General features: G+C 42.5%; 1 protein-coding gene across 41 annotated transcripts in view; it reads right to left on the bottom strand.

Moving 5' to 3' along the window:
* OBSCN (obscurin, cytoskeletal calmodulin and titin-interacting RhoGEF) overlaps window positions 1–22,024 on the bottom strand; it is a 166,718-nt gene that overhangs the window by 117,691 nt on the left and 27,003 nt on the right. For 38 of the 41 annotated variants that reach the window (XM_086707175.1, XM_086707103.1, XM_086707095.1 and 35 more), the window contains 4 exons: window positions 18,503–18,778; window positions 15,520–15,795; window positions 11,464–11,739; window positions 7,344–7,619 (listed from right to left, as the gene is read on the bottom strand). In XM_086707175.1, the coding sequence (XP_086563301.1) occupies window positions 7,344–7,619; window positions 11,464–11,739; window positions 15,520–15,795; window positions 18,503–18,778 (1,104 nt within the window). The remainder of the gene's footprint in view (window positions 1–7,343; window positions 7,620–11,463; window positions 11,740–15,519; window positions 15,796–18,502; window positions 18,779–22,024) is intronic. The other 3 variants (XM_086707185.1, XM_086707264.1, XM_086707297.1) reach the window with 1 other exon arrangement.

Raw genomic sequence — 22,024 nt, 5'->3', positions numbered from 1 at the left:
AGTACTAGGAATCTCTAAAGGAGAAGCCTTGGGACGCCCTCTCTTGTACTCCTCCTCTTTATAATCCCCAGGTCAACCCACAGGAGGGGGTAGGAGGGAACAAAACAGAGAATTTGGGTGGACAGGAGGAACCTTATGCCTTACTGGTTTGTATACAAACCTCAGGAGGGAACTGAAAAAATGTAAAAAGCACATAGAGAACTTCCTTCTTCCCTCTGGGAGCTCTTCATTCCCCCAAAAAAGATTTCCTTAAAACAACTGGGTGAAATAGTTTGCAGGAAGCAGTTTCCTATTCCAATAGAAGGAAAAAAAAAAAAAGTCTCCAGCCAGTGATCGCAGATCTTATCAAGGATAGATTGCTGGAGCCCTAAGTTATTTCCATTAAGGAAGGTCCTTTTAAAGGGGACAAGGAGGGGCGCCTGGGTGGCACAGTCGGTTAAGCGTCCGACTTCAGCCAGGTCACGATCTCGCGGTCCGTGAGTTCGAGCCCCGCGTCGGGCTCTGGGCTGATGGCTCGGAGCCTGGAGCCTGTTTCCGATTCTGTGTCTCCCTCTCTCTCTGCCCCTCCCCCGTTCATGCTCTGTCTCTCTCTGTCCCAAAAATAAACGTTGAAAAAAAAATGTTTAAAAAAAATAAAGGGGACAAGGAGAGATTGGTTTTGTCAATGCCCACCACCACCAGTACTGAGGTGAGGAATTTCAAGAAGGAAATGAAACCACTGTTGGAAGATCCACTAGGTTTGGTAGATCAGGTTGATTAGTTTTGTGCACCTAATATTTATTCCTGGGCTAGGCTGATGTCTATCATGAATATCCTATTTACTGGAGAGCAAAGAGGAATAATCAGAAGAGGTGCAATGTCTGTTTGGTGGAGAGAGCACCCATCTGGCCAGGAGTTCAGCCAGCGGAACAGAAGTTTCCTAACCTAGATCCTGGTTGGGACAATGATGATCTTGGGCACAGAGTTAGGAGGAAGCAGAAATTAAGAAAACCAATCATCAGAGGGATCAGGGGATCAGCTCTAAGATCTCAGAGTATCATCAAGGAATTGTAAATATATATATATGTTTTATTTATTTTTGAGAGAAAGACAGACAGAGTGCAAGCTGGGAGCGTCAGAGAGAGAGGGAGACACAGAATCCGAAGCAGGCTCCAGGCTCTGAGCTGTCAGCACAGAGCCCAATGCAGAGCTCAAACCCAGAAACCATGAGATTGTGACCTGAGCTGAAGTCAGATGCTTAACCAACTGAGCCACCCAGGTGCCCCTTAAGGCTTTTGAGATACAGAAAGAGAAGGAGGAAACCCCAACTGCTTGCTTACAGAGGCTTAAGGATCAAATGAGGAAATATTCAGGCCTTGATCCGGAGTACCCAGTGGGGCAAGGTTTCCTGAAGGTTAATTTTGTCTCCAGAAGTTGGCCTGATATTGCCAGAAAGTTATAGAAGGTGGATAGAGGAATTGCGCAGGGAGGCACAAAAGGTATTTGTAAAGAGGGATGAAAAGAAGCAACAACAGAAAGCAAAAATTATGGTGACTACTGTGGAGAAGATGGTTGAAAGGGAAGGAGGAAATAGAGATCCCCCAGGGGGGAAATGAGGGATCATAGGGAACAAAGTAAAACGAGAGGAATGCGAGAAGGAGAAGAAAGGAAATGTTATAAATGCAGACCGCCTGGCCACTTTAAAAGGGAGTGTCCTCTATGGAAGAAGGAAGAGGAACTGACCCCCTTATGGCTCTGGAAGAAGAAGATAAAGGGGGTCAGGGGTTCCCCTTTGCTAGACTCCAGCAGCAGTCCTTGATACATTCAAAGGTGGGGCCCAAGGGAGAAGATACAATCTTCTTGTTTGACACCGAAGCTGCCCATTCCTCCCTAACATTTAAGCCACAGGGGACAAAATTCTCACCACAAAAACTTTTGGTTTCAGGAATAAAAGGAGAAAAATTTCAGGTTTGTATATATGAAACCATGACTGTAAGAACTGAGACTGAGGAAACAGAGGTGTCTTTCCTGTTCATTCCTGAAGCAGGAGTCGACCCCCTAGGCAGAGACCTCACTATACAGCTGGGTTTGGATATAGGGATAGAGAGGAGCCAAATTAAAGTTCTCATAGCTTACCTCATAGAGGAAGAAGAAAGTAAGATACATCCAGAGATATGGGTCAAAGAGAGAAACAGAGGAGGGCTTCAAATTCTCCCAGTGAAGATTTGCTTAAAACAACCAGGTGAAACAGTGTGCAGGAAGCAGTCTCTTATTCCAATAGAAGGAACAAAAAGACTCCAGCCAGTGACCACGGGTCTTATCAAGGATGGGTTGCTAGAACCCTGTATTTACCCATACAATACTCTGGAACTCCCAGTATGAAATCCAGATGGGTCCTACCAGTTGGTGCAAGACCTGGGAGCAGTAAACCAGATAGTTTGGACCCAACACCCTACAGTCCCTAATCCCTATACCCCCCTCAGTAAAATTCCTTATGGGCATAAATGGTTTAGTGTAGTAGATTTGAAGGATGACTTTTGGGCATGTCCACTAGACCCAGAGAGCAGAGATCTCTTTGCTTTTAATGGGAGAATCCTGTAAGCAGGAGAAAGCAACAATACCACTGGACAGTATTGCCACAGGGCTTTACTGAGGCCTCCAATTTGTTTAGTCAAGTATGGAATCTATAATAAAAATGCTCCCCCCCCCCCCCCCGCCAGACACTCAACTCTTTCAATATGTAGATGAATTCCTGATTTCAAGGGAAAGTGAGCCCAAGTTTCCAAGGCCACAATAGGTTTGCTTAACTTCCTAGCAGGGTTGTCTGCCTATGAGCTTCTTGATAGGCTACTTTATTTAGGGAGGGCATTGGACTTGGACTTACCCACCCTGTAAACTAAAGGTCAGTTCCTCAGAGATATGTACTGGCCACATCCTCTGTTCTATCTTCCCTTAGGGTAAAAGGGCTCTCACACAGACCCTGCCACTTCACAGCCCATCACTTTCAACTGGGGGATCAGGCATTAATCAAATGTTGGAAAGAGGAAAATACTCCAACCTAGCTGGCACGGCCCCTATGAAGTCCTTGTAACCACTGAAACTGCTGAAAGGGGACGGACTCATTACACTCAGGTCAAGGGGCCGGTAACGCGGACTCTAGACAGTAAGGTGAAGGGACGATGGGAGGTATATAAGACAACCAAGGACCCCTTAAAGTTACCCTTAAGAAAGGAAGTTCAGAGTGTACAATAAAGGTTAGAGTCTGGCCTTGCAACTGGGGAATATACTATGGCTTGGGTAGGCAACCACCAGAGGATGAGAAAATTCCAAAAAGGAAGTGCCTCAAGCCTATCCCATTAGCTTACTAATTAATATAACTAGAACTGAATCCCCTCGAACTTTGAAATTTGATGCCTGCCTCATCCTATCATGTGGGAATTTAGAAAAACAGAGGTGGCTATTACAGGCAGATAAATATCTTTGTATTGATACCTTTGATCTTTACAGTCATCTGGACCTCAAACCTTGTTTGGGAGTTGGGACTTGGCATCGTAGACTACTCAGATTCAGGAATGGACGGCCAAACCCATGGACACTTTAACAGTTAAAATACATCCATCTAAGGGTATCCCACTGAAAAATTGCCCGAACTTAAAGTGTGACCCCATGCTTCTAACCATTAACAGCCCCCTCACTGCAGATCAGGACCCAAGGGCAGCACCTGGAACATATGGATTAAGAGTAGATGTTACAAGAATTTAAGAACTTAAGGGACTACTGTCCCTTAAGTCAGTTGATAACCTCATCTGTAGTATGCCTCAACCAACCACAGATCCAAGGGGGTATTTAATTTCTCCCACTAATGATCCAAAGAAGATAAGCAAAGTTGAAATCAAAGACCTGACACAAACCCTTAAGATCTAGACTGGATACAGAGATGTTAATGCGTGGGTGTAATGTGTTTACTTCTCTTTGCGGATGTTTAACAAAAGCAATTGTTATGTTTGTGGTGCAGAAAGGCCACAGGGGCAAATTGTTCCATTTCCCTCTGGATGGGATACAGACCCTGCAGGAATGAGTTGCATGATAGCTCTCCATCAGTCATGGATGTTTGGGGAAATGAGACCTGCAAGATCCTGTCATTGCTCTTTCATGCACTACAAATGTCAGACCCAAGGGCCATCCCCTCTTCCTTCATAGGGACAAGGAATCACTCCTCCTGTCTCTCAAGAGTAGGGAAACAATTCAACAAACCTGTGGGATATTGGCTGACCCACATGCACATCCTAAATGCCACTGGTGAACAGAGCCACAACTATTCTAACTTGAACATCCCACGAGCAGATGTTTGGTGATACTTTGGGAAGAGGAGCCTACTTAACCAGTTTCTGTCCAATTGGAGTGGAACTTGTGCATTAGTCCAAATGGCCATTTCACTCACTTTGGCATTCCATCAAACCGATAAAGACAGTGACATTCACCACAGAAACCAGAGGGCTTTACAGTGATATTTTTATTCCAATGTGTACATTGGTGCAATAGGAGTCCTACAGGGGTGTCTCCAATGAACTTAAGGACAGGAATCAGATAGCTGCTGGATTTCAGTCCTCACTTTTCTGGTGGTTTACCATTGATAAGAATGTGGACTGGATTAATCACATCTGCTAAAATCAGCAAAGGTCTATCAATTTCACTAGGGCTGCACTCCAAGGAGTAGCCAGTAAGTTAGATGCTACCACTCGAACGGCATGGGAAAATAGGATAGCCTTAGACATGATGCTAGCAGAGAAAGAGGGAGTCTTTCTTTTGTGTTATGTTAGGAGACCAGTGCTGTACCTTTCTCCCCAACATTGCTGCAGACGGCACTATCACCAAAGCTTTGCAGGAACTACCAACTCTAGCCAATGCACTAGCATAAAACTCAGGGAGTAGTGACTTGTTTAGTGACTGGTTAGAAGTATGCTTTAGTAAATGGAAAGGAATGGTTGCTTTGATTCTAAACTCTTTGGACAATGAGTCCAAAGACTCATTGCTATTAATGAACAAATGTTTGTGCTTATGCCCAAAATGACCTATTATTATTGAAAAATAAACCTTACTATGAGGAGGAGAGCCAACACCTACTAAACATGTTTGAGTAAGATCTCAAAAATGAAGGAAATATAAATGAAAATGGAATCAACTTAGAAAAGAAGAGGTGGGATTGTGAGAAGTAAGGGAGATGATTCATTTTTGAATACCAAATAAAAGCCATTGTGTCTAGTTAACAATAGATTTACAACTTATTGGAAATATGTATGTACCCCACACACACAGTGGAGTCCCAAACCCTTAGACTCTTCACTTCCTGGCTCTTCTTCCCCTCTCCGTTTGGTAGGCTTTGCAATGAACACGTGCCAAAGAACAAAGGGAGGAGGGGCTGAAAGTCTCTGCGTCACCTTAGGGAATGTACAGTTGTTCCAATCAGACTACTTTTTGCCTTCCATTGGCACAAGCAATGTCTGGGTAAGACTGTAATCCCCGCAGTGCTCAGCCAATGAGGAAACACAGGAGGGACTTGCGTGCTAGGAGGTAAATTGTCTGCTGTAACTGCCCTGAGTGTGCCTATCCATCAGACACTGCTCTTGCAAGAACATCGCTCAAAGCCTTGTTTCACTGTGCTCCAAGTCTCTGTGCCCCTCCTTTGATTGAGTTGGTGGGCTTATTTCTCACACTACCTAAAATGAGTTATGAAATATATCTTGTTTTTATATTCCCCAGAACAATTATTTCCTCAAGCATAGAATAACCATTTTAAAGAATATTGAACATAGTTTACCAGAGAACTACTTGACTTCAAAGATTTTGTATTATTGGTTCCACTTATTTAAAAGTCATAAAACTATTTGAGATTTCTGTATCTTTTTGTGTCCATTCTCACAATTTACTAGGAATTAGCCAAATTGTCACAACTTTTCAAATTTATTACCATAAAATATTTTTGTCATATTGTCTTAAAATAAGATTTCACAGACACCTAAATGGGATTTGGGGTGCCTACCCCCACCCATGGATCATTATATGCTGATAAAATTCCGAACTGTTATGTTCTGGCAACTAGGAGTCAGAGTAGGATGGAGCCCACCCCTATTTGGTATCAAGATTCTCTCCTTTTTTAATGTTTATTTATTTTTGAGAGAGAGACAGAGACAGAGAGAGACAGAGTGTGAACAGGGAGGGGCAGATTGAGAGGGAGACACAGAATCTGGGCCAGCCTCAGGCTCCGAGCTATCAGCGCAGAGCCCGACAATGGGCTGGAACTCAGGAACTGCGAGATCATGACCTGAGCCAAAGTTGGACGCTTAACCCACTGAGCCATCCAAGCGCCCTAAGGTTCTCTTAACAAAGGAAAAAAATTTTGATTTTTTACGCTTTATGTACCAGTCCAGCAGATGCAGATACACACAAAACATTAGGAAAATGCTACAAAATAAATGCTGCTTTCCTGGTCAGGCTGCTACTGTGGGAACACCTCAGTGACAAAGCACACTGAGTGCCAGGAGTTACCTGCTCATTCCCATTTCTAAGTTTACAAATGCAACCAGAAGGGTAAATCGGACACTGAGAGTGTATCTCCAACCTGGAGAGAAGGGCAAAGTGAGGTTTGCTTGAAAACAATAATCCTAAATGTCACAGGTGAGTATCTACAAATCACCCATTCTTCCTTCCCTTTGCACAGCAGACACTGTCACAAAACATGCACCTACATTTTGTCACACACAGGTAACAGCGAGCTTCTCTATCAGTGAAAAAGAAGGAAGAGTGTCCCAGACACCTCAAGTGTGATAATCTAAGGTTCACTCTTGATATCTCAATTCCAAGTATGATTGTGTGGCCAGAATCTCCCCTAATCTAGGCCCAAGTGAACTGAAACACCTCTCACTGACAAAAACTGGTCAGAGCTACTGATGGGTGGCATGGGTAGTTGTCAAAATATATAATGGAGAAAATGTGCCATATCCAAGGGTGAGAGATACCTGGTTGACCTCGAGCCCAAGCACAAGATGGAACTAGAATCCTAGACACCAAGGAACACCAGAAAGAGCAGGGCAGGTGCTAGGAATGTGACTGAGCATTGTTGCACCAAATTGCCATTCCAGATTACAGAAACGGCCCCTTTCCTTTCCATGCATACCCTTCCCATGAGGCCTCCCTTGACCCAAAACTGATGTGAAAAAAGGAGATGAAAACAGCATATGGACAAATGGTAGACATGAAGAGATTAGGTCTAAAGGAAAAGGACACAAAAGTCCATCCGGGTGTAATCCTGGATGGTCCCATCATCACCTTCCATCAAGGCTAGAGTATTACCCCCAAGTACTGACCTGTAACATCCAGGTGGAAGGACACCTTCTCTCCCCTGGCCTCGCAGCTGTACTCCCCGGCATCTGCTCTCCCCGCTTGCTGCACCACCAGCTTCCTGCTGCAACCCTTGGCCTCCACACGCACTCTGGAGCTTGCACTCAGCTTCTTCCCATCCTTGTACCACATCACCTCCGTCTTGTCCTGGGCCACCTCGCAGCTCAATGTGGCACTGGCCCCTGCCTTGGCCTGAACCTCACTGCATGCCGGCTGCTCCTTGGCAAACACAGCTGCAAGCTCTGGGGACAGAGTCACCTTGCAAGTCAGGAAGGCAGCTCTGGTAAGAGGAGCCCGAATGGTGAGCTAGGGGGTCAGAAACTTCTCCAGGTTCTGCACCAGCTGTAAGGCCTGGAGAAGCCCCCTGCCTTTCCTAGAAATGGGTAACCACAATCTATCTATACATTCTATCACTGTTCCATGTTGCTGCTGCAGGTGTGGACACTGGAGACATCCCTCTGCACAAGCTCCTCTAGGAAAGGATCTGTGGTGTTGTGATACATGCACACCCCAGCCTTCTCAGATGATGCAGAGTCTTTCCACAGGACTGTCAGGGAGGGAGTTCCCACTCTTGCCTCCCTTGTGTTGTCAACTGTTGGCAACTTGGTGGGACTGAAGTTGTCCCTGCCTGTGGTCCCATTACTGATAAAGTGATGCACATTTTCTGATGTTTTTGGCCATTAGCATTTCCTCTTTATGATGTCACTGTTCAAGATTTGCCCCATTTTCAATACCACTGTATGTTTCTCTTATATTCATTTTCAGGAGCTCTTTGTTAATTAAATTTTTTTTAATATTTATTTATTTTTGAGAGAAAGAGATGGAGTGTGAGCAGGGGAGGAGCAGAGAGGGAGACACAGAATCCGAAGCAGGCTCCAGGCCCCAAGTTGTCAGCACAGAGCTCGATGTGGGGCTCGAACTCATAGAACTGTGAGATCATGACCTGAGCCAAAGTCAGACTGTCAACTGACTGAGCCACCCAGGCACCCCAAGCTCTTTGTTACTTTAAATGCTAAAGGGTTTGGTCATTAAATGTCTTATTAAAATTCTCTCCATCTGTGTGTCTTGCATTTTCCCTTCTTCATGGTGTCTTCTGATCAAAGTTCTTAATACAGACAAACATACCAACTTGTCCTTTGTGATTAACCCATTTATTAAGTCTTTTGTTACATTTATGTCACTAAATAGTTTGCATTACCTGCTAAGAGCTAATTGTTTTACCTTTTACACTCAGGTCTCTACCCACCTGGAGTTGATGTGTGTGTGTGTGTGTGTGTGTGTGTGTGTGTGTGTGTGGTCTGTTCTGTATATTGCTTTTTTTTTTTAAGTTTTAATTTTTCCAAGTCTCTTATTAAAGTCTAATCATTAATCTTTTGGATTTTCTGAAATTGATATTATCTGTAAATTCCACGTTTGTCCCCATATTTTATACCTTTGTCTTATTTTCCTCCTTATTGTATTGCCCATTGTTGGACAGAAAGCCTCCTTACCTTGTTTCCAATCACAAAGTCAGGTCTCTTTCATTTTAAGGGTGATTCTAGCTGGTATTTCCTGTAGTACTGTTTTCCAAATTAAGGAAGAAACCCTTTACCTATAGTCAGTTAATAATTTTATATTATGAGATTATGTTAAATTTTATCAAACATTTTTATTCAGCATTTATCGAGATAACCACATTTTTCTCTTTCAATCTGTTAATATCATGCACTGTTTTGCTTTTTTAATGTTTCTAATGTTAAAGCAACCAGACATTCTTGAACTATGACTTCCATCATAGTGTATTGCCTGCCTCATGTGTCGGATTACTTGGTTGACTAATGTCTTGTTTAAGATTTTAGCTTTGATATTCATAAGATACTGGCCTGTAATATTTTAATGTTTGTTTATTTTGAGAGAGAGAGACAGAGTATGAGCAGGGGAGGGGCAGAGAGAGGGAGACACAGAATCTGAAGCAGGCTCCAGGCTCTGAGCTGTCAGCACAGAGCACAATGCTGGGCTCAAACCCACAAACCGTAAGATCATGACCTGAGCTGAAGTCGGACATTTAACCGACTGAGCCACCCAGGTCTCCCTTTAATTTTTTAAATGTTTATTTATTTGAGAGAGAGAGAGAGAGAGAGAGAGAGAGAGAGAGAGAGAGAGAAGATGGGCAGACAGAGAGGGAGACACAGAATCCCAAGCATTGGCCTGTAATTTTAACTCTACATGTTTTCCTTGTAAGATTTCAACATCAATATTATTTATCTACATCTACATAAGATGAGTTGGAGAGTATACACCCTTTTTCTGTTGTCTAGAAGAATCTCTATGAAAATGTAATAATGTATTTCCAGAATATTTGGTATAACTAATCAGTAGATCCACTGAACATAGACTCTTTCTTTGAAATATTTTTTTTTATATTTCTGGATCCATTTCTTTAAAAGTTATAGGACTGTTTCAGTTTTCTATTTCTCCTCATGTCATTTTTGATGTAGTTTTCTATCAAATTTTAAAACTTTTAAAATGTTTAGTATGAAGTAAGTTTTCAAGTCCTCTTCAAATAACGTTTCACAAAGATAACTAGCATGTTTCTCTGTATCTATATACACACACAAACCACTGAATACAAATACAATACCACACTGTTTTGTGGTGGCACCTAGAAGTCAAATGTCAGACCTTTACTGAACATTAAGACTCTCCTAACAAGAGGATGGGTGATGGGTACTGAGGAGGGCACGTTTTGGGATGAGCACTGGGTGTTGTATGGAAACCAATTTGACAATAAATTTCATACATGAATAAAAAAAAAAAAAAAAAAAAAAACTAAATAAACATTTAAATAAATAAATAAATAAATGAAATAAAAATAAACAATTTCAAAAAAAAAAAAAAAAAAAAGACTCTCCTAACAAAAACAAAACAAAAGACCCTCTTAACAAAATAAAATGAATACATTTCTCAACCTTCTCTACGAACCAGCCAAGAAAGCACAAATACACACTAATCACTACATAATGCAACAAAATAAATACTGGTCCACCAGTCAGTCTGCCATTACAGTCACTTGTCTTTAACAAGATGTGCTGATACAGCTTAAGCTATTTATTCCTATTTCCAAATTTATACATCAGACTCCAAGAGGAATTCTGACAAAGAATGTTTTAACTGAACACAAAAGATATGCTTTAAAAGGAATATCCTGTACATCAGAGGTACATATCACAGGCACATATCTACCGATCTCTGCTTTTGTATACTTTGCACAGACATTGCAACATGGAATGGATCTAGATGCTACAGCACACAGGTGCAGAAAGAGCTTTTCTTTTTTTTAAATTTTTTTTTCAACGTTTTTTATTTATTTTTGGGACAGAGAGAGACAGAGCATGAACGGGGGAGGGGCAGAGAAAGAGGGAGACACAGAATCGGAAACAGGCTCCAGGCTCTGAGCCATCAGCCCAGAGCCCGACGCGGGGCTCGAACTCACGGACCGCGAGATCGTGACCTGGCTGAAGTCGGACGCTTAACCGACTGCGCCACCCAGGCGCCCCGCAGAAAGAGCTTTTCTACACATGTGCAAGGAGGGAAGAGATTCACAGAACATCTAAACTTTGATAATCCACAGTCAGTCTGAGGTATTTACAAGTATGGATGGGTAGTTGAAATATCCTTCTATCCTTGGTCAGTGAGATCCAAACATCTGGCTTGTGATAACCTGCCTGTGATTCTGAGTGAACAAACCTGATAGCTGGCAGAACATCCAATAGGAGGAAATTTACAAGAGGCACTTGGTCTAATTCAGACCCAAATGCTAAGTAGATTCAGAGCTCCAGGACACAAAGAAATTGGGTAGGTTCTAGGAATATATAACTAAGCATCAGTGTTCTAAACACCACTGAAGATGGACACAAGAGGTCCCCTTCATTCTTACACACCTGTCCAACCCAGCCACCCTTGACCCTACCATGGGAGGAAAAACAGGAAGGTAGGAGGATGTGAGATGGAAGATCACTGATGGTGAGAACACTAGGGATGATCTGCGCTCAAAGTCAGTCCCATTCTCTCAAACAAGGCTAATTCACTACCCTAAAGATTACTGACCTGTGACATCCAGGTGGAAGGACACCTTCTGGCCCCCGGCCTCACAGCTGTACTCCCCGGCATCTGCCTTCCCTGCCTGCTGCACCACCAGCCGCCTGCTGCAGCCCTTGGCCTCCATGCACACTTTGGAGCTGGCACTCAGCTTCTTCCCGTCCTTGTACCACGTCACCTCTGTCTTGTCCTGGGCCACCTCGCAGCTCAGTGTGGCACTGGTCCCCGCCTTGGCCTGCACCTCACTGCATGCTGGCTGCTCCTTGGCAAACACAGCTGAGGGCTCTGGGGACAGGGAAGGACACACAAAGTCAAAAAGTAATTCAAGATGTAGCACACGGGAAAGAAGAACTAAATGGGGAGGTGGTAGAATCTTATCCAGGCTCTGCACCAGCTGTGTGGCCTGGAGAAGCCTCACCACATTCTCAGCAACAACTAACACAATTTATTTATACATTCCACCACTGCTCCATGTGGGCTGTTCCAGGTGGGGACCATACATTCCATCACTGCTCCTCCTGGGCTATTCCAGGTGGGGACCATATATTCTATCCCTGTTCCATGCGAGGACTCTGAGAGACTTTCCTATGTACACGCTTTTCTGGGTGAGGAGATGTTGGGTCATGATGTGTGCACACTTCAACTTTCCCAGATGATACAGAGTCTTGCACATGAATGTGCAAAGAGCATGTCACCCACAGTGCAAGACAGTCCCTGAACCTCCACACTGTCACCTACTCTGTGTTGTCAACTCTTAGCAACTGTGGGCAGTGGAGCTCTACCTCCCAGGGCTGTCTCTTACCTGGTCCTGATGATTCACAAAGTGAATTACCTTTTCCAGTGTTTTTGGTTATTAGTGTTTGCTCTTTTGCTAAAGGCTTTTGCCCAATTTTCAATAGCATTGTCTGTCCTTTCTATGCTTGTTTTTAGGATCTTTTTATATATATGAAGGCATATCTTTGGTGATTACGTGTGCTGTAAATATCCTCCACATCTGTGTGGCTTGTCTTTTCTGTGCTGTCTTCTGATGATTCAACATTTTTAGGTTAATGTCCTCATATATTTCATATTTGTTTCATTGTGGTTAGTGCACTTGTGTTCTGTTCTAAGCAATCATTCCTAAGCTTGAAGCAATTAAAAACATCTACATTACCACCTGAGAGTATATGGTTTCACTTCTGCTCTGAGGAGAACACCAGGGGTTGACTGTGAGTGGTATGAGTTACTAGTCCAATCCTTTTCCATATGGTTAAATGGTCCTAGCACCATTTGTTTAAAACCATGCTGTGTCTACTTCGTACACAGTTCCACATTAAACACACACACACAGAGGGGGAGGGGATGGCGTCATCAGTTCCTGCATGGGTCCGTCTCTGAGATCACTATTCTGGTTCTTTGGTCAGTGTATCTTTCCTGGCATCAAGACACCATTCTCAATCACTCTATCTGTAATAGTTCTGATACCTGGTCCAGCAAATGCTCACCCTTTGCTCTCCTTCAAGAGGTATATTGTCTGTGTGTGGCCTTGATGATCTGTTTGTCAATTTTCAAAGTCCCCACCACTACCACCACCAAAAATGACCATTTGCTCGGATGTTTATTAGTATCAGGTATGCCTGTTTCTTCCATGGTTTTCTATCCATTTATTTCCATCTATTGACTGTCTCTCAATAACATGTAATAATTTACCCTCACAGAGCCACCCAGCATCTCTTTATCAAACTAGGAATTAGAAACATGATAGTCTTGATGCTCTTATAACTCTTAAATTTTCATTTTCAAAGTGTCTCTTGGCGGCACAGATACAAGAGTTTTCTCAATATTGACTTTTTACACAGTAATATTTATCAACTTTCTAGGTCAAATAATTTATCTTTTGGATATATCATATTATCCATAAATTCTATTTTTGTTTTTTTTTTTTCAAACTTCCGTTGACTTTATTTGCCCCCTAACTATGCTGCATAGCATTGGATAAAAGTGATAGCGGTTAGCTTCCTTGGGTAGTTCCCTGTCTCACAGATCACTCTGTGTGATTAGCTGGTTTTTCTGCAGCATCATTTATAAACTGAAAAAAGAACCATTCTATTTATAATTGCCTAAGAATTCTATGTCATGAATTGATGTGAACTTTATCATACACTTCTTCTGGATTTATGATGTTAAATTTTATCAGCTACTATATTCTGCATTTATGGAGTAATCACTTCATTCTTTTTCATTCAGTCTGTTAATGCCATGCATTATACTGATCTGCTAATATTTCCAGTTTAAAAAGCCTTGAACTCCTAGACTATGACCTTCATCATGGTGTATTATCTGTTAAATACTTTGCTAATTTATTTTCCTAATGTTTTGTTTAAGATTTTGACCTTGAAAATCCATAACAGACTGACCTGTAATTTGAATTTTTCATCCTTTGCTTTTCAGAGTTTGGTTATCAACATTATACTGTCTCTGTGAAGTAAATCAGAAATAGCTTCCTCTTCTCTTTTCTAGAAAAATCTCCAGGAATAGGCACTAACTTCTTTCCAGAACATTTCACATAATCTACCAGTGAGAAAGTGCACATGGTGTGAGATTATTTACTACATCTCTATTTGTTTAAAACATTCTAGGACTATTTGAGGTGTTGAAATCTTCTTGTGTCACTTTTATCTGGTTTTCTAAGAATTTGGCCAATTTGTCAAACCTTTTCATATGTATCACCATAAAATAATTTGTTATATCATCTGAAAATAACACTAAAAAAAGACACATGGTAGATTTTTTTGGTATCTGCATACACCAACAAATAATTTTCTGCGGATACAATACCAAACAGTCAGGTAGTGGCACCTAGAAGCCAACATAGGACTGCAGCCCATTTTTATTTGCCATTAAGACTCATAAGGAGTGGTGCCTGTGTGGCTCAGTTGGTTAAACATCTGACTTTGGCTCAGGTCATGATCCCATGGTTCATGAGTTTGAGCCCCGTGTCGGGCTCTGTGCTGACAGCTCAGAGCCTGGAGCCTGCTTCAGATTCTGTGTCTCCCTCTCTCTCTGCCCCTTCCCTGATCTCTCTCTCTCTCTCTCAAAAAAATAAATAAAAACATTTTAAAAATTTTTAAAAAGACTCATAAGGAAAGGAAAATACATTTAGTTCAGACCCTTTTCTGTGAACCAGCCAGAAATGGACAGACACACAAGTCTCTAGAAAATGGTATGAAATGCTGCTTTACCAGACAGCAGCTGTTAAAGACCTCGTCTTTAACAAAGTGTGCTTGTGTAAGATAAGCCACTTATTCTTTTCCATTTCTAAATCGATGAATCATACCCCAAGGGGAATTCTGACACAGAATGTTCTAAGAGAGGGGAAGCAAGATTTGCTTCAAAAAGAGAATCCAGACTTCACATGTGTCTATCACATATCTGTCAGCCCTCTGCTCTCAGTTTGCTTTGTGCAGACATTGCAGAGAACAGGGATCTAGACTTTGCTAGATCCGTGTCCATGTGCAAGATAACTTCCGTGTCCATGTGCAAGGAGGAAAGGGTGTCCCAGAATGCCTAAAACTTTGATAGTCCATAGTTCTGTCTGAGATACATCCAATTATGATTGGCTGGAATAAATTACTCCTTATCCTGGTTTAATGAAATTCAAACATCTCTCCCTAGGGTGAAACAACATGTGGCTAGATGAGGGCACCTGGGAGCTGCCAGGACATTAAGCAGAGGAAAATGCATGTATCATGGGTGAGAAATGCCTGGTCTACTTCAGACTCCAAGTGCAGGGAACAGCCAGAGGTCCAGGTACCAAAGAACACCCAGGAATTTCTGAGCAGATACAGGGAACTTACAACTGCCATTACTGTGTGGAAACAGCACTTGGGGTTTCTGGGAGCACAATCTCCCTTCTGTTCATACCCTTCCCACCCAACCTCCCTTGGCCCAGCCATGGGTAAGGGCATTGGGAGAATGGGCCATGTGAACACATGAGGTCTGGTGGGAAGAGCACCATGGTTGGCTGGGGATGTAAGCCAATCCCATCACCTCCACACAGGCTATGACAGTCCCATAAGAACTGACCTTTGACATCCAGGTGGAAAGACACCTTCTGGCCCCCGGCCTCACAGCTGTACTCCCCAGCATCCACCTTCCCCGCCTGCTGCACCACCAGCTTCCTGCTGCAGCCTTTGGCCTCCATGTGCACTCTGGAGCTGGCACTCAGTTTCTTCCCATCCTTGTACCATGTCACCTCCGTCTTGTCCTGAGCCACCTCGCAGCTCAGCGTGGCACTGGCCCCTGCCTTGGCCTGCACCTTACTGCATGCTGGCTGCCCCTTAGCAAACATGGCCGAGCGCTCTGGGAAAAAAGAGGCATGCACAGGTTCAGAGACACAGATCTGTCACCAGCCTAGGTCACAGGAATGAAAGCCTCAGGGTTCAGTAAATTTTCTACTTGGAGCAAATGCCATCACATGCCCAGAAGACTGCTGGAGTGTGTTTGTAAACATAAGCCTCCTGTCCTACACCCCAAGTGTACATTTGGATGTGTCCTGACTCAAGAGCAATTTCTAAGGCTGGTGCAAGGTGGCAGAGGCTGTTCCATCACCTGTCTCTGCTAGTTCATGGTCCTTCCCAGGTGACAGCCACCCCTTGTGGGCAGGTGGGGTTGTTCACTCCTATATCCCCAGCACATGGTGTGTCCACCACAGACTACCTTACCACAGTGTAACTCCCATATTAATGCACTAATTCATTTGCACAGCCCAGTGGAGTTTGGTGTGACTGTCCCCACAGAACCAAAACAACAACAAACAGAAAACATCTATCTCCCCACTCACTACTAACCATGCCCAAAAGTAACCATTATCTTGACCTCCGCCACCATCAATTACTTTTGCCTGGACTTTGATTTCACATGAATGCATGATCCATTGGGTGTTCTTTGGGTCTGTCTTCCTCCCCTTGACAGAATGTGAGATCTACCCATGCTGCTGCATGCATGGATAGTTTTCTACTGTATGAACACCTCAGCTTGTGTTTGCTTTACCTCTTGTGATTCATCTGGGCTATTTCCCATTTGGGGATATGATGAGTAAAAGCTGCCTTGAACAGTCTTGTATGTCTCTTTGGGGACAAACAGAACTGCTAGTACATACATATGGCTAAATTTGGCTTTAATAGATATTTCCAAAGAGTGTTCAATAATGATTGTGACAACTTACTCTACCACTGACAGTGTGTGATAATTCAGATTCTCCACATCCTTACCAACACTTGAGATCATCGTTTTTTAAAAAATTGTGTATATCCCATTAAACTCAAGTATGTACATGCAGGAAGGATCTCAGGGATTCCATGCTCTGAGCCCACCAGAGTCAGACTACCCTGAACAAAACTACAAGGTGGTCCCAAGTCAACATGGTCCTGGAATGAGCCAAAGTTTGATTGTCCTCTCCCTGCCTATCACAGGAAAGAGCAACCCTCTTTCTGGAATAAGATAGCATCATCCATATAACAAGTTTTCTCATGCAATATCTGACAGTCAATCGAAGCATTGCTGATGTGCCACAGACAGGAGTAAATAGAAAACTAAACAAGAAAAAAGTACAATATCAGATGATTGATTATTTTGTTTTTTCAGACTGGGATACAGCCATGATTAATACAGTTTTAAAATGAAATTTAAAAAAAAAAAAGGTCAAACATGAAAAATTTACTACAGAGTCTGGAATCTATAAGAAATCAAAAAATGGAAGTTATATCACTTGAAAATAGTAAACACACTATAAGTGAGTTGGACAGCACATTAGATATAGCAGAATACAATATTAGAAAATTGGAAGGCAGGTAAACAACATACCCAGAATAAAGCAGAGAGAGAAAAATAATTAGGAGGCAGAGAGAAAGATGCAACAAGATATGTGGGGAAACATAAACAGGTCAAATAAAATATAACAAGAGTTCTGACAAAGGAGAGAGATAGGACAGAACAGAGAAAGGCCAAGGATAGCCTATGGTTGATGAGGACATAAACCCACACACTCAAGGTGATCTACAGCCTCAATCGGTACGAATACAAAGAAAACCACATCCAGGTTCATCAAAGTAAAACTTCTGAAGGCCAAAAACAATATCTTAAAAGCAACAGGAGAAAAGAAAGAAAAGAAAAGAAAACCCTTGAGAGAATATAACAGATCTGACAGTTGATGTTCTAAGAGAAAATATGGAACCTAGAAGACAATGGAATGATATCTTTAAAATGTGAAAATATATAAAATTGACTCTTAACAACACAAGGGTTAAGGGTGCCAACCCACCATGCAGTAAAAAAAAAATTCATGTATAACTTTTACTTCCCTAAAATGTAACTACTAGTAGCCTACTGTTGACTGGAAGCCTCACGGATGATATAGTCAATTAACACACACTTTGTATCATATGTGTATTATAGACTACACTCTAACAATGAAATAAGCTACAGAGAAATGTTATTAAGAAGAGAAAACACATTTACATACTGTACTGTATTTATAGAAAAAATCCGCATATAAGTGGACCTGTGGAGTGTAAACCCATGCTGATCAAGAGTCCACTGTATTTACATATGTAACTTGATACCCAGAGAAAATAGGCCTCAGAATTGAAGACAAAATAAATACTTTTTCAAATAAGCAAAAAAAGAAATTAAAGTGCCAGAATACCTACCAAAATAAATATGCATGATAAAAGTTTTTCAAGCAGAAAAAGTAAATAAATAATCTCAGAATATTGGGCCCAAACCCTGGCTCTTAGGTTTTCTGGCTGTGTGAATATCAGCAAGTTATAGAATTTTCTTAGTTCATATTACAATGAGAATATTCAGAATTCCTCCTCTGAGGTTGTTGTAATGTTTGCACAAGTGAAAAGACAAGAAGCATTCGTAAAATGCTGCCATGGGTATATAATTAATAACTGCTAGCTATATGAAAGCATGATGACAAAATAGACCATTAGATGTCACCTGTGCACACCCCAATCCTTAACAACTAGCTTAAGGAGCATAAGACAGACGTCAAGGAACTCACCAATGACATCCAGGTGGAAGGAGACCTTCTCCCCCGCAGCCTCACAGCTGTACTCCCCCGCATCCGCCTTTGCCGTCTGCTGCACCACCAGCCTCCTGCTGCAGCCCTTGGCCTCCACACGCACTCTGGAGCTTGCACTCAGCTTCTTCCCGTCCTTGTACCACGTCACCTCCGTCTTGTCCTGGGCCACCTCACAGCTCAGTGTGGCACTGGCCCCCGCCTTGGTCTGTACCTCACTGTGTGTTGTCTGTCCCTTGGCAAACACCAATACAGGTTCTGGGGATAGGAATGGACAATTAAATGTCTAGAACTGAATAAGGGCCCACCTTCTGGGTCTCAAAACCAGGATTCCTTGGGCACAAGCCTGCCTTGCTTGGATCCCTCCACACAGAGAATTCCATACTCAGGAGATGCATAAAGCAAAGAACAGGTTGTTTCTCAGAATCTGAAGGCTCCAGGTCAAATAATTTCCAGGTCAGTATGTGTCGTGTTACAGGATTAGGCATTTACCATTTGTGATACCATAATTATCCTAACAAATGGAGGCATATCTTGTCACTTGTACATCAAAGCACAGGTATTTTCAGGGAGAATTTCTTGTGCACTGTCACCAAGAGTGGGTGATGCCCAAGGCACAAGAACACACACACAATGATTTCTAACGCAATCTGTAACTTCTAGCAAGCCAATCACCATTCCTATAATCAAACCCCTGTCCTTGAGACTGGATGTGGTTTTTATTAACTTACTTCTTTTGCTTCACATCACATTACTTCTAGGACCCACTTGTTCACTCTAGACTAAATTTTCTTCCTTTTGACGTATATCCATCAGCATTTTTTTCCAGAAAGGTTTTGTGATGGTAAATTCTCTCCATTTGCTTCCTGAAAACATTTCTATTTCATTCTGAATTTTGAATGATAGTTTGGCTGGATACAGAATTCCAGTTGACAGTATCTTCCCCAGTACATTGAAGGTGATGCCTTCTTTGTGCTCTTCATTGCTGTTGACAAATCTGCAGGAAGGATAACTGCCCTCCCATTAATCTTTATTTTTCTGTGGTTCACTGTGATGTGTCTATCTGTGGACTTATGTTCCCTACATTCCTCATGATCACTTGTAAATCCTGAAGCTTAGGATTCACATCTTCAATCAGTGCTAAAAATTACCTACGTGATTTCTTTCATTATTTCTTCTTCCTCAGTCTCTCCTAAAAGTCCTTTTAGACACATGTGTGGCCTTCTGCTTCTCTTCCCCACATCTGTCATTATCTCATTTTTTTAAATCTCTGCTTCATTCTGAGTAACTTCCCCAAATCTATCTTCCAATTCAGTGATTTTTCTTCAGCTATGTCTAATTTGCTACTTATCGCTCCACTAAATTGTTTATCATAAATGTGTTTCCCATTCAAGAAGCTTTCCAAATGTGCTTCCCATTCATTTGGTTCTTTTTTGAATCTGCCTATTCTTTTTCTTACTATTTTACTTTTTTCTTACATTTTCAAGTCTCCCATATAACTCATTTTAAGTATGCTTATTTCAATACTCTTTCAGATAGTTGTTTTATTATCTGAGGTCCCCGGGTGGTCTAATCCTGATCATTACTGTGACTTCCAACTCTCTTCTATGTAGGATTATTCCTCCGGTGCTTAGATGAATTTTATTGTGAGTGCATCTAGCATGGTTTCCTTAGCCAGTGGTATTAAGTGTGGCCTCGGTGGTGAGGTAACCCACCCATCTGGGCCAAGGCAGAAAGACAAATGCCCTATAATCTCCCTGAGCTCAAGGCATATTGCTTTATTGGTCCATCTTTTCTTTAATGATGTGGTTTTACAATGTTTCCATCCTTGTATGCTGTTTTCTGTTCCACTTCCTTTTTGCTCCCACAGCCTATTTGCAAGCTGGTGGTGTAAGTCAGATGCAGATCCCTGGGACCCAAAGTCCCCCACAGCAATTGTGCACCAACTCATCACCCATTGCTTTAGTTTCTTAGTGCCTCTTCCTTCCTAGCACCTAGAAATGTTCCTTTTTCGTCTTGCCAGTCCAGATGTTAACTTAACTTGACTTTATTACATTCTGTCCCACATTTTAAGATGTCTATGATGGGAGAGTTTTCACATTACAGAAGTCCACAGTACTGCTGGAACCCCAAATCCAGATGGGGTGTTTATAAGTCTACCTTTCCACATGAGATTATTTAATTTCATGCACTAGGGACTTTCTGCTTCAGGAATGCCTATTTTCTCAACAGAAGTCAGTGGAACTCTTGGTTTTTGGCCTGCACATCAAAGCATTGGTATTTTCAGGGAGAATTCTTTACATGCTATCACCAAGAATGGGCACTATCCTTGAGTTACAAGATTTTTAATTGGATTTATAATATTTTTTTAAAATTCAAATAGCCAAAGTAAAAATGGTTCTATTTTTATGCCTTAAATATATTTTTCATGGAGAAAAAGATAAGGCATCCAGGTGGCTGAATTTCACCTACCTGTCCTTGGTGACCTGATACCACCTAGGACAGGTGTCTGGATGGAAGGCAGTGATGATGATCCAAAAATCTATGCAGTGACTGGCAGGGGCTGTGGTCAGCCTCAATATTCTTTGGTTCTCCTCCCACCCCAAGCCCCTCCCTACATGGTCTCATGTCCCCCAGTGTCCCAGGGGGAGGTCCCATCATCATCCACTCCTTCCACGCCACTTCTTCCCCCAGTCCCTCCCACCACAAACATGACAACAAATCCTGAATCTCCAACCCCAGACCAGTGTCAACTGAGTACCATGCCCAGATAGCTGACCACCCCTGGACATCCCAGGCTAGCATGTCACCTGCTTCTTCCAGCAAATATGCTCCTGTCTACCTGCCATGTCTCATATGGTGACCCCTAGATCTATGTATTCACACATGGGTTTAAGATTCATCTATGTCTCCTGCTTCTCAGCCCACACCCACATGAGCACGAATTCATGCACTCATCATCCCTCTCTGTCCCCTCAACCACAGCCTCTGTTTGACTTGGACATCTCCAGAAGCAAAACCTCTGCAGTAAGATGTCCTTGGGGACCAGATGGGTTAAGTGGAGTCTGCATGCTTCTTGTGGATGCCATGCCCACCTGAGCTTCTGCCACATCTGCCCTCCAGCCAACAGCTTTGCTTTTGGAATCATGGTCTCTCTATCATTTCTCCACCCGTGAGGCTACCACCAGATGAGTCCTCACAAACACTACCATGTGAAAGCAGAGAACACCTAACCACACAGCCAACTGTCACCTTTATCCATAACCAGCTGAACACACAACTTTCATACTGTACAGTGAGGCACCTCCTGTTCATTTTGTGGCCCCAGACTCAGCTGCATCCCCAAGGTGGGGTTGCACCAGGTCTCTGTTATTTCTGACATTCACTTCATAGGAGTCCTCACAGACTAATCTTAAAGAAAACTGTGTCTCTTTGATATGCATGTCATGAAATCATTCCTGATCACACTGTGTGTGTGTGTGTGTGTGTGTGTGTGTGTGTGTG

The sequence above is a fragment of the Puma concolor genome, chromosome A1, assembly GCF_028749965.1.
Source record: "Puma concolor isolate L17-30 chromosome A1, mPumCon1.1.hap2, whole genome shotgun sequence".
Classification (NCBI taxonomy): domain Eukaryota; kingdom Metazoa; phylum Chordata; class Mammalia; order Carnivora; family Felidae; genus Puma; species Puma concolor.
Note: the sequence above shows the minus strand (reverse complement) of the source record. Positions and strands in the feature narration are given on the sequence as shown.